Source organism: Plutella xylostella, chromosome 14 (assembly GCF_932276165.1).
Source record: "Plutella xylostella chromosome 14, ilPluXylo3.1, whole genome shotgun sequence".
In the NCBI taxonomy this organism is placed as follows: Eukaryota; Metazoa; Arthropoda; class Insecta; order Lepidoptera; family Plutellidae; genus Plutella; species Plutella xylostella.
In genome coordinates, this window is record NC_063994.1 from 2427180 (window position 1) to 2440198 (window position 13019).

At 37.1% G+C, this 13019-nt stretch overlaps 1 protein-coding gene across 2 annotated transcripts in view; it reads left to right on the forward strand.

Moving 5' to 3' along the window:
* Positions 1 to 9261, forward strand: part of LOC105383782 (cyclin-dependent kinase inhibitor 1) — a 31965-nt gene extending 22704 nt beyond the window's left edge. For both annotated transcript variants that reach the window (XM_048625364.1, XM_011553887.3), the window contains one exon: positions 6149 to 9261. In XM_048625364.1, coding sequence (XP_048481321.1) covers positions 6149 to 6297 — 149 coding nt within the window. In that variant the 3' untranslated portion in view covers positions 6298 to 9261. The remainder of the gene's footprint in view (positions 1 to 6148) is intronic.
* Positions 9262 to 13019: the final 3758 nt, after the last annotated feature.

A 13019-nucleotide genomic window follows, 5' to 3' on the forward strand; every position in this document is an offset into this window, starting at 1 on the left:
GATAACTCCTGAGCAATATCTGTCGGTAGCCGCTGCGCCCGCCTCATGGCCATATCGCCCGTGATTTACTTTTATGAGTGACATAAAACGCGGGATGCGGTTGCAGATACTGCAGTGCCAAATTGCTCACATCTGCGGCGTAAAAAGTTTAAAGCCCCCACGAGTGCACGGTAGCGGATAATCTGGACTAAATGAGTACTATTCCAGCAGATAGCTCAAGTGGCCGATAATAGGCGGCGCGTTTGATCGCTGCGGGCTGAGGCTGAGTAGCACGACGTTTGATCTCGCCGACGCTCTGACGGGTGCTCTTTATTAAACATTCATTAAGGTTCCTCCTTTGTAAGCGATCCACAGTCGGCGTGCGTAGTGAGCCTTCACGGTAGTCGGTTTGGGATTGCGTTCTTTGTCACCATTTCTAATTTGGAATGTTAATTCATTCTGTTCCTCTGCCTCACATTTAAAATGTTATTGAGATTTAACAATTTGGATATCGTATTCATTTTTAGTACCAATCCTTCACCCTATCATCTGATAATTCGAGAAGCCGCGTGAGAAAATGTCGGTATCGGGTTGCGCAGGCGCAAATTGCAACTCTAGGAGTGGTCTAGCCGGGGTATTACCTAACGAAGGGCCAGCACCTGCTCGGGACCAGCCGGGGCGTTGCTCCACGGGGTCAACGACCACCGCTCCCGGTCTTCACAGGATCTGAAGAGCTATAACAGCTAATTTTACTATGTTGTGCTAAAGCCATTCAAGGGTGCTAATTGCTAGCGGTTGCTGTTGGCGTAATATGGATGGAGTTTGATTTTTATGAGTTTGCGGTAGGTGTTGTTTTGCTATATTGTAGAATGGTTGTTTATAGTTGTTATGAAGTTCCATTTTGAATGCATCGTGTTATGAATTATGTTTCTTGTATGATGCGGATGACAACTGTCTGTCTGTCTCAAATCTGAGAATAACTTTGATCCGGCCCGTTTGGCTTTAGGAATAATGTTCCGTGCATCAAAGTCGAGTTCGTATAAATAATCGGAGACCGTTCGTTGAACCGTGGCCGTGCACTCCATCCTCGTTCCTCGTCGCTACCGAATCCATTTACATACAAAACGTCAGCGAAGACCGCTGAAATTTCAGCGAGCCGAATATCTTGCACATATTCGACTTTGAAACGTAAAAAACCAGGCGAACGTTGACCCAACGACATTGCAGTAAACCAGTCAAAAATCGCATTAACCCGCGATAAAAGTGCACTTAAAATATCTGTTAATTGCTGCAATTATTCACACTTCGATTTTATATCGTACCGTGTTATGAATAAATGTTATAGTTTGATGCTATAACATAATGAGAGCCGGTTATCACGCAAGTAGTATGGCCGTTCTCTATTCCTCAGTCACTTTCACGATTATGTTGACGCCCACTGTTCCGTTAACGCGTTCCAATGACGAACTAAACACCGGGTTTCACCACATGCCTGCTCATTGCATTACTTGCTCAAGAAACTCGACATAAGCAACCAGAGAAATTCAGGTATCAGCGACACCATCAATAAGATTTCCTCGTCCTAAATTACTTCCATTACTGACTGGCTAATCTTATTCATAAAATTCAATATATTATTTGTTTAATTAGTTTGTTTATTTATGAAGCAAAAGATATAAAATTGGGATTATTCGATAACCTTCGTAATAAAGTTCACTCATGATGTCTTCCAATTCCAATAGTTCCAACTATTAAATGCAATAATAAATGTCAAAATCAACGATGCTGAACAACAAAATTAATAATGGTATTTCCTGTTGCATAATTTTGTGCATGTTTCGACAAAGAACATTGGCATTCTCGATTGCACTACCTGCTCTAAGCAAACAATTAAATACAGATTAGCTAGCAGTCCAAATGTTAATATACCAATTTAGGAGTAATTTGCCGCATTTATATCCCTTGTCTGATCTGAAGATGGAAAAAAAACATGTGACGGCGATGTAAAAACGATTATATCTAATATTTAACAAAATGTTAAGGATCGGGCACAATACGCGCTACCTGGCTGCATGTCACTTATTTGTTTAGGCCAACAAGATTCAAAACCAGTAGCCGAGAGTCCAAACAAGTCAACATATACACGCGATGCGTCTACCTATAGCAGCGATACACTCTGCGCGGGAGTAGTTTTTGTAGCCCTTTTTATCTCAGCTCCACGTTGGTAGTACTAGGCTCGGCTAGGGCTGCCTCACGGTGCACAGATTCAATGCCATTTCTGGCCACGTATTTGAAACCACGTAGTAACGTCGGACTTTTGGTGTCGGCGTGGCCGGCTCGCCTTTCACCGCTGACCCAGATTTTTGGGAACTGGTTCGTACTTTACATTGATTACATCTATGCATTCTACACTGAAACGCGGACAATATATTTCCTGTGCAGCTGGTGGAGATTTCTGGTTCTTGTAGTTGAGCGCAACCCTATTTTAGGAATAAAATAATAAAAAAGTGGCAACGCTAAGAAGGGGCAACCTGTTTGGTCGGGGGCGAAGCGTGGCGCGCCGCCTACGCCTGCGCCTGACAAATCTGCGCCCGCGACCGTTCTGATGCCCTCTACACACACACACGCACAAACACACCTATAAATAAATGCTGTAGTAGTGGATGTGCTTGATTCGACTTGTCTTGACTTGTTAGTCTGGACACAACTTCGTGAATAACTCTACCTTTGTGGCCATGTCATTATTGTATTAAAAAGAAATTGGGTTGGAGATCGTAACATAACTTATTAGAGATTTTGCAGCAAACTTTCAGTGTGTAAATTGTTATCAATTTATCATTTACTTATTCTATAGCTTGATTGCTTTGTTGAGTTCAATTGTTTGCCACCGTTATCATTCGTCTGACTCACATCATCATTTACTGTACATGTACAGTTAATTGTATTTTATTATTCTCCGACAGTGTCGTTATACGTTTTTGCGTCTGCGAATTATGTAAATATAAATGCTTTAATTTGAAAATAACACGATTGCGTTCCAAAAGATGATTAATTCGTAGAAAGCAGAGAGCTGAGTGTGATTACGTTGGCGTTGCACTGCTACATTTTAACTCCGGACAAAGATACTCGGTTGTAAAGAATTTACTTTGCTTTCAAACAGTAATGACGGTGCGCACGATTTCCCGGGATGCTCCCACATCGTGACTGAGGGTCCGGCGGCAATCCCACGCGGGCCGCCGCAAGGCTCCTCTCTTGGACCACTTTTATTCCACAGCTTTCTTAAATTACACCCAACACAAAACCCATTTTACGGCACGCTGGCCGACAATAGAATTTTGAAGAACAATTTCGAATATACTTTGTTATTGCTTTTAGCGTAGTATCGTTGCTCAAATTTTTAAAACCTGTTCGTGTTAGGTTTTATCTGATTCTCGTACGTAAACAAAGCGTTATCACAATGGTGACACGCTCCCCGATTATCAATTCACGTGGTGTGTGCCCACTTCCTGGCACTCCTGCGTTTAGCGGTCCCATCAAAGCTTCCTCGTGGTGACGAGCCCCACCCGCACCGACTGCACGCCGCATTTGACGGTACATAAACAAACTTCAGGAAGCGGGGCAAAAAGTCAATTTGTCGGTTGGTGCTACGTTTTTTTCTGGAGTCTTTCATTTGTGGCGAATAGGGAATCAATGATTCTAAGCGTGATGTGGTTGTCACCGTTGATGACACGCAAGACATCACGTAGAAGCGGATGCGAGCCCATCGAAAGCGTCCTTCGAGACTCGTGACGTGACTGCAGCTATGATGATGCATTTGAAATGTTCACAAATGAGAATTCACACCATTCAGATAAATACAGTATATGTACTATTATGTACGCAGATTTAAACAATAGACTTAGTAAATAAACATAACAAGTAAACATTTAACACTTTCTAATTTGTTGCTTGCTAAAGCTATTCACAGAAAACTTGGTCGAATTGTTTCATAAACTTTCATTTCTCATCTTCTTCACTTTGCGTTTCATTTACCACACGGCCGGAGATTAAATGTGTTTTAAATCCACGTTCGTTTCGTTAAAATATTTAGGTCGTTCCAAAAATAACCTGTTAGGTTGTGGTTTAAAGTGTATTTTCTTCTTGCTATCGTAATTCTAAATACATATTATGCTTAACGTGATATTTTTGACCTATATGCGTTTAATTAGATTCTAGTTCAAGTTTAATCTACTAACGACGACTTTGACGATAACGATATGAGAAGCCAAAGGTTTCCTTTTTACTTCCAAATACTAATATGTATGAAATATGATAACATTTGTGTTTGTAGAGCTGAGTGAAACGCCTCGGCCCGGCTCGAGTCGCTCAAGGTTAATTTGTTTACGCATACACCCGCGTGTTTACACGTAACTGGCTCCGCTAGCCGGCCAAATCAAATATACGATTGTCTCACTATGTATTAATACCAAACAATGTACCACCCAACTTAGCCAAGAAGCCAATGAGCAAAATGGCGCGAAACACTCCATTCAGAGTTGGCGGGAAACAGCATTGCGTAATCACGTGAAAGTTATTTTCCTCTGTTCCTAGCGTACTCTCTAGCTCTAGTGCAGAATCATTCATACAAGGTTTAGGTTTATAAAGTCTGCCAGCCAAGGCTACTACTACTGTTTCCAGGTTAGAAATGCTAATAGGTTTGTCACGTGGTCTTACGTTACTACGCTTTTCTGCCTCTTTAGCGTTATTTGTTTGGTTGTGTGGACAAGTATCGACGTTATCAGTGTTGGTAGTATCAAGGGCGTGTGTGTTGGTTGGGTCCACGTGGTGTAGTTTTGGCGGGAACGGCTCTGGCTGACGGCGTGGTACCCGTCGACCTTGGGGCATGACGTCACTGACATAGTTCCCAATTGCACAACCAACGACGCCCGTCGGTTTTTTTGCCAAATTCACCGCCGAAGCCTGTTTTGTTCCCATGCTGGTTTTTAGACTCATCTTTTTATAGGCCGTCTCGGTTTTGGCGGCAAACGCAACTGCTCGCTGTTTCAGATGTTTGGGGAGTGGTTACTAAAATACCTACGTACGTACAATATGAGTAATGTGAGCACACCTACTTTAAATCTTACGAAATCTGAATAAGTCTAAAAGTATGTCATTGTCACAATGTTAGTTTATCCAGTATGTCTCTTGCTTATCATTCAGTGTCCTTGTCTAAATTAACCAGATGTACTATTTTATCAGTATGTTCCTAACTAAATAAACTAAATTCCAATGATGGCATGATGAACAGTGGTTACATTACACCACTGTTCCATCCTGATCAGCATTATCTGTCAGTGGTAATAATAATACAAAATCTTATTTAGTATTCCTGTGTGGTGATGTGTGGAAGTGCTTCAATCTTTTCGACCTTGAAGACGTAGCATGTCTATGTAGAGTTAATTTGTTGTCGGAACGCAATAGGCACTGGCTTCTTCGATTCGACACGCTACGGATCGCGCGGCTACTTAGTAGCTCCTGTGGAGGATTCTTTTGTTATTCTTAATTTAAGAGACAATAAGATACCCACTGTATACCTACTGATAGGCAATTTCTTAAATTGGAAACCCAGCAATAGTAATAATCATAAACAATTCACACTTTTACGGCTTTCGTTTTCTAATTTCTTCAACAAAGCAATATAATAATTTGAATTCCGGGTCGTTACGATACAGATTAAACAGTAGTAAAAAGATCATAAAACGGCTTTAACGGCCATATTTTTCCAAAATTAGAAATGGTCTCAAAGGGTGTCGCCGCTAGCACGATTTATGCATTGGGAAGGATATTCGACGCATTAAGAACTAGCTGGCATTATGTTCTCGATACTTATGGATAAAGTCGTAAAATGTCACCCCACATTAACGTCCCGTGCAAGTTGACGGCTGACTTAACGAACCTCTCAGTGTCGCTCGTAAAAATCCACCAATTCATATGGGAGCCGTCGACACGCCCTGCGCAGGTTTTACGACAAATTTTATGCATCAAATGCCAAGTTACACCTCGCCGTCTCCGGCGAACAATCGAGTACCTACCCATTGTTGCCAATGTTAACAAGACGCACATATAACCCTTTCACCTGTTCTCAACGCCTATTACATGTAAATAACGTGTACCATTTCGTTCCTTCCAGATTTCCTGAAGCCCCGCAAGCGGTTATCGAACAGCGCGAAGAAGTCTCCGGGAGACCATGGGCACAAGCACGAGTGCGGGCATGGGGCGCACATACGCCCGCCCAAGGTGGCGCGGCTCGTGCAGGCCCACTTCAAGCGAGCGAGCTAGAAGATAGGACCCAGGAACACTCCCTGCGGAACCCCGCCAGAATTGAACACAACCAACGAGTATCACGGTCCCGTCCTTCGTCTACATAGCGGGGCAGCGACTCCTAACGCTTGTTTACTCGCAATTTGTCTTTGTATAATCATGAAACTTATTTTATTTTCCATTTTGTAACCGAAATGCTGCCAACACGGTGTCGGAAGCATTTCGTATATCATGAATATTGAATATCTCCTAATTGTGTTTAGTTTTCGTGGTTCAATTTTGAGCGAACGGGTTTTTGAGAGGCAATTGTGCAAATTTAATGTTTATCTTTTAACTTATTTTGAATGACAACAGAGCATTCGTGTCATGGAGCACAATATAATAATGTTAAGTAATTTGTAAGATAGTTTGAGACATTATATATAGGGTATAAGATATAATTAATATATTATTCTATTGTCTGATACGAATGTCACCCAACATCACAATAAGCTGGCTGCTCAGTCGCGGTGCCCAACACTCAGATTCTGATCATTCCCATTGGTCTAAATGCCGGGCGAAGTTTATAGTGACAATTTAATTTTAAGTTGATTATGATCTCTTTGACATGTAAAGTAGGTTTAGTGCTAAGCTATAATTAGGTAAGATTTTCAGGACTTTTGTGTGTTAAGGTTTTGTCGAATTCTTTTCTTATTATGTCGAGTATATTTTCAAATGCAACTTATGTCACAATCTTGTCTAAAACGCCTTTAAACTGTGTCACTTTATAGTTGGAAATCAAATTTTCATGTCACTGCAAAGTCGTTATGTATTCTTACTAAATCTCTCTTGTATTTTTCCAACGCATTATCCTTGCGGATCTCGTGAAAAATACTAAGAGATTATTTAGTGTTCAATCCAGTGAAAACTCATTTACATTAGCATAACAGCAATTTAATAATTTAAGATAATTACAAATACTCAATTATGAAGCTATTTTGTTACCTTCACTGTACCAGAACTAACTGGGTGAACAGAACTTGCAGTACTTCAAGGGTCAACACTGTCTTGGGTATTTGTGTTTCAACAGATCTATCCTACTCCTATTACAAATTTCTTAGTATATTTGTTTTGTTGTTGTATTTTAATGGATTTATATCTTTATGATTATATTGAAGATTGTTTTTTATTGGATTTTCTAAAGACGTTTTGCATATTTATTTTAATGTAAATGATTTGCAATATTAAAACAATTTCTGCCGGTATTTGTTGAAGATTGACGCAGGGCGTCCTACTCACCGTGGCCCTTGGAAAAAGTACAAATTATTTTCTCGTTAATTTTAGGTCGAAGGGCCGCGGCCTCAACTAAACTATGTAACTCTTCAAAGCAATCATTTTCATTATTATCATAATGTACGGCTTATACTCCAATAACATTAACTTTGGTAGGTTTAATATGTTTTATTTTGATGTTTAGGTGAAAATACATTGTGTATGTTTTAATATTGATCTTTACAACCGGTGTTGTAAGTCTCTTTATTGTCTTATTGCCAAGAGCATTAGCCAAAGTTTGTGTTCTGTAGACCCAAAATGAAAGTATTTACTTTCGGTTAAATGAAATTAAAAATGAACTTCTTTAAGAAATTGACGAAACAGTAAACGAGCTCTAATTTATTTAAAGAATTTTGCTCACGGCATAGTTCTTTAAGGTGACTGGCAAATGTTCGTTTACTTTATGATTTGTTTAAAAAAATATGACTTTTTTCTTAAATATTATGAATTATCTCTTGTATGTAGGCGTGATGTCTATCAAACAAGATTATGTTTGTATATTGTAGTAATGGAGAGTGGCTGTGAAGTATCAGCCACAATTACAATATGCAAAATGGATCTTTCTTATTCTAGAGTTAGTAGCGTCTAAGATTTGGCATCAAAATTCTTAATGACTAAGATCCCTTTCGTGCATTGTAATAACCCTGTTACAGCTTGAATGACTGCTTTATCTAATGCAAGATGCAGCTTTCATTCGATCTTGTACTTGAGAAATGAGCCATCTTCGTCTACCTGCAAACATACTCGGTCTGACAGATATCACCTTAGATTGGTTGATTTAATGTTGTTGTTTAAAGTATGTTGAAACAGATGTAGTTGTGTGCCGACCTGAAGAACGGAACATGACCAAGTCTGATTTTATTATACTAATTCGCCATTTTAAAGAAGTGCCCTTAATCTGATGTTTCCCCCAAATGTCTGATTAAGGACGGCTCTTTGGTATAATTTTAATTACTTCTGTTTAACACCTGTGATGTATTAAATATGATCTCAGAACATAATTTTACTATATGCAATTGTCATATTTAATATTTTTTAAATAGCTTTAGTTACTGTTTGTAACTAAAAAAAAACCTGTATCCCGGAGCAATAACTGTTGTAGAATCCCGAAATGAGAAATACTTTAATACATCAAAATATTTTTTGTTATTATTAGTGAGCCTATTTAAAATTTAAGTCAACGTTTCTGTACGTACATTGTGTCAAATTGACTGATAACCATTTTAGACTTAAAAGTTGAGACACAATATGATAAAAATAGTGTTAACTGATCGATCTCCGGCACTGTACATAGAAGTGCACTTTACATATTTAATAGTGAGGTCATGTACAGAGATGCAAGTCTAAGCAATAAGGGATACACGAAAAAAATACTTATCGTATGTATTTATTGTATGTATTCATAAGCTACAGAGGCCAAGCTAACTATAGTCCGTGCAAAATAGGTGACCGATTAAAAAACTTTCTGTTTTAATTAAATCTTATAAAAAATATTTTAAGTTCTACTTTTTGAAATACATTCAATTACTTTGTAAATGTACAACTCCTGAAACATTGTGTAGCGTCTGACTTCTTACACTTTATCTATTATTATGATTACAACTCCATATTTTATATTGTAATGTAAAAAACTTTAGTTATTATATAAAATACAGCTTATTTGATACAGTATGTCAGTTGTTTTCTTTTAAATCATCCACTATACCTACTGCATGAAACTTTGAAATAATAAAGTAACAGTAAAGAGTTGACTCCCATCGAGCATGTTGTAGCCAAAAGGGTCATTATATTATGGTCATACCAGTATAAATACGTGAGGTCTATAGTATAGCAAGTAACCCATAGGTAGTTTGAAAGAATAAAAACATTTTACCATATGTCTCATACAAAGATCAAAGTAGCGCCTGTAGCGGAAATTAACATGAAACTTTTGACAGAAAATGTACGCCACGGTGACAAATGAAAACTTCTTTTCTTTTTCCAATCTACCTACGTATAAAAGCTTAAGTAGACCGTCTGGTGACAGGGACCATTTACTTACCCTACCTGAGAAAATGCGGGTAGATGGAAACTAGCCGGTGTCAGCTGTGGCGACTACCCTTCACTTCGTTAAGAATGCTTGCGCGATGCAGTCGACTCTCGGTTTGTCCTGCCTGACTAGTTATTCTGTGCTACTGCCTTACACAAAGTGCTCTACCTTTGCCGGAGCCCTACGCCGCCAAGGATCCTCAGCAAATCAACTGGACGGCTGTGAACCGGAAAAGTCAAAAGAAGAATAAGGGGTAAGTTTATTTTATTCTCTTATTTTTATCATTCAGTGCATAGTGCATTATCATTTAATCATTCCTTGAATATTAGTGAGGAAAATATTTAAAGGTAGCCATTTCAGCTTAGACCTCGGGTCTTATGATATGTTTTATCCTACCTACCATGTGTGTCCACTTTGTCGACATTGCTAACGCCCCGTTTCTCCATACCTTTTATGTCAATCCGTTTGGTGCGATATGTACGATACCGATAGGGGATAGGGGACGCTTACCTTTACCACCGTACTTCTCTGAACCAACAGATGGCGTTGTTAAGTAGTTAACAATATCGGGTAGACAATAAAATACACAAATGAAACAAGTCAGTTGGATGCTCGTATGAAAATGTTTACTGATATCACAATCAAGTCTACACAACTACTCAATTACCCATCTTAGTCGTGTACATGGCGATTATGGATGATTTACACCGATACACAAAAAACAAGGGACAAGCCCTGCCTATGACAATAATAAAACTATTATCTCTAACTAGATACATTTTCGTTTTACCCACAGTATGTTAAAAACAGTGATCATAATATTATTTGGATTAAACGTTAAATACAAGAACGTGCTATAAAAGTTTAAACTCGAAAGTTTTACTCGTGTATTATTTTGAGGTTAAGTCAGAACTAATGTGTTAAGTATTTGGGTATACTATTTAAATACGAACTTTGTGACTAAACGTAAAAACACCTAATTGGTTAGAAAATTACTTAAATAAGTACTATCAGTACATACCAGGCAGTTTATTTCTTATTTTGCGGCTACTTTTCTATTTCAGGCTAACGATTCTTACTTCACCTATCGGATTTCGTAACGAACTAACAAGACTTTACTTGGCGTTTTGATAGCTTTATGTTACGGTGTATTCTTGCTTTGTACTATAAATTATACGTAATACAAAAATCCAGCTGAAGGCAAATAACTACTTTTAAATGTTCTCAACAGAGGTCGCTACTTACTGCGACATCGAAACTATACTTAAAGAAATTGATAAAAAAATGTTTTTCACTACATTTAACTAAACTGTTTTTTTTTTAGCATGCTACCGTGAATAGTAAGGAATTGAACCAATTAACAATTTCACCGTAACACAAAGCTATCTAAATAAGTAACTTTCAATATATTGAATTATTATTTAAATAAGGTGGCAAATCAGAATTTATTGTCTTAAAGTATTTAGCTGGTGTTATGTACCTATTTATCAATCGCTTGAAATAAATATTGTAATGAAGGCTGATTCCTCTAGAAAATTAAATTACTTATATCAGCCTGGCTCGCTTGCACAACTTGCCAACATAGAATATAAGATAAAACGACTCTCTGAAACTAGCAATAATACAATAACTATTCAATTATATACATTATTTAAATAGAGTTTTACACTTAGGCACATCAATTGTTATAAAATTACCATTTTAATAATTAGGTATAGGTAGTTATTCAGCTATTCTACAACTTTTTCTAAATTTTTTAAACATTGATTGATATTTCAACACATTTGAAAACATAAATTTAAATAAATAGTTACAATTTGAATTCAAGATTTTCCTAAATGCCTATTTTTCAAAGCGTTACAAAGTTACAACAAATAGTTATAATAATATAATGCTTCATCAATCATATGCAACCACATACAAGAGATGAGCTGTATAAAGTGCTGACAATATGGGTGTGTTTATAATTTGTACTTTCAAATTTCCCTTCCGTCTTATATGTATTTATAAAGTGCTTCATGAAAGCCTATTATGATTAAGATTAATTGTTAATTATATAGGTATGTACTAATTTGGTCATACACCTACTAAATATTGATTGAGGCTATAATCTTTTAGCATTAGATAAAACGACAAACAATTATTAATCATGGAACGATCAATACCCCTACTAATCCCGCTTTTTGCTTTATAGGTATTTTCTAATGCTAAAAGAAGTACAGTACTTTTATAGGTATTAAGTATTTTAATCGCGATTGAGTAGTGCAAAGTTACATTTACTAACGCCAGATGGCGCCACATCAAACACTGATAAGTACATAATAATTTGGACGCTAATTAATTAGAAAGAAGTAAGTACATATAATTTAAATACATTCATTTAGATACATATTAGTTATTATTATAAGATATAATTACATTGAAAAACAGCAAACCTTGAATTCATGGACACCGAGAACGACATAATTATTAAGTTTAATATTTCGAATTAAGTATAAGAAATAAAAGATTTTTCTAGGAAAATACAAATAGATATATCATAAAAGAGTAGGTAAGTAATTTACTCAGATAATTTAAGGTTAAAAGTAGACGTAACAACTCTATACTTATACTTAGTACAGCTACTCACAAACTGCACATTTTATCAAAAGCTGAAATTCTACTTTAGGTCTAAATCCCTGATATTCATTGAGTAGGTGCATTGTCTGGTCCACTTGACAAATTTGGACCAAACAACTATAGTTAAAATAGCCCTAGACACTCTATAAGCTCTAGGATTATAATTAGACATCTAACATTGTACCTAATTTAATCAGATAAATGGCGTGTTTAAGTAATAGGTACATATTTGACAAAGTAGGTACTTACCTACCTAGTTACATTAAGTTCATTCTTTTAATATGGAAAACATAATATGACTAAGTAAAGCTTTTAGGTAAAGGAGCTCATACGACAGTAATGGTCAAAACAAAAATGAAAAAGCTCTTTCTAAAGCTTTATGGAATGAATTGTCTTGAAAAGTACTAGTACTTATGTATTAGCAAGTAGCTATTGTCAAATAGGTACCTACTTGACGCATGCTTACAATGAAAGTTATCTAACGTCTATAAAAGTTAAAAATTCGATAAATATTATGAGTAGGTAGGTACCTAAACAGTCCAGCTGTCATCGAAAGTATTTTTTGGACGGCAAATTATGGTGGTAAAATAGAAATATGCTGATACCTGTAAATTACATAGGTAGTTGGCTTATAATTTAATATCTATGCTATTAAAGCTGTACGATGATATCTTTGAATAGGGCCAGTGATTACTTGAAATACGCTTGGTAATCTTGATAAACCATACATACTGCCGAGGCTAGGTCAATCTTGCTATTCTCACTTGTCAACAACTCAACT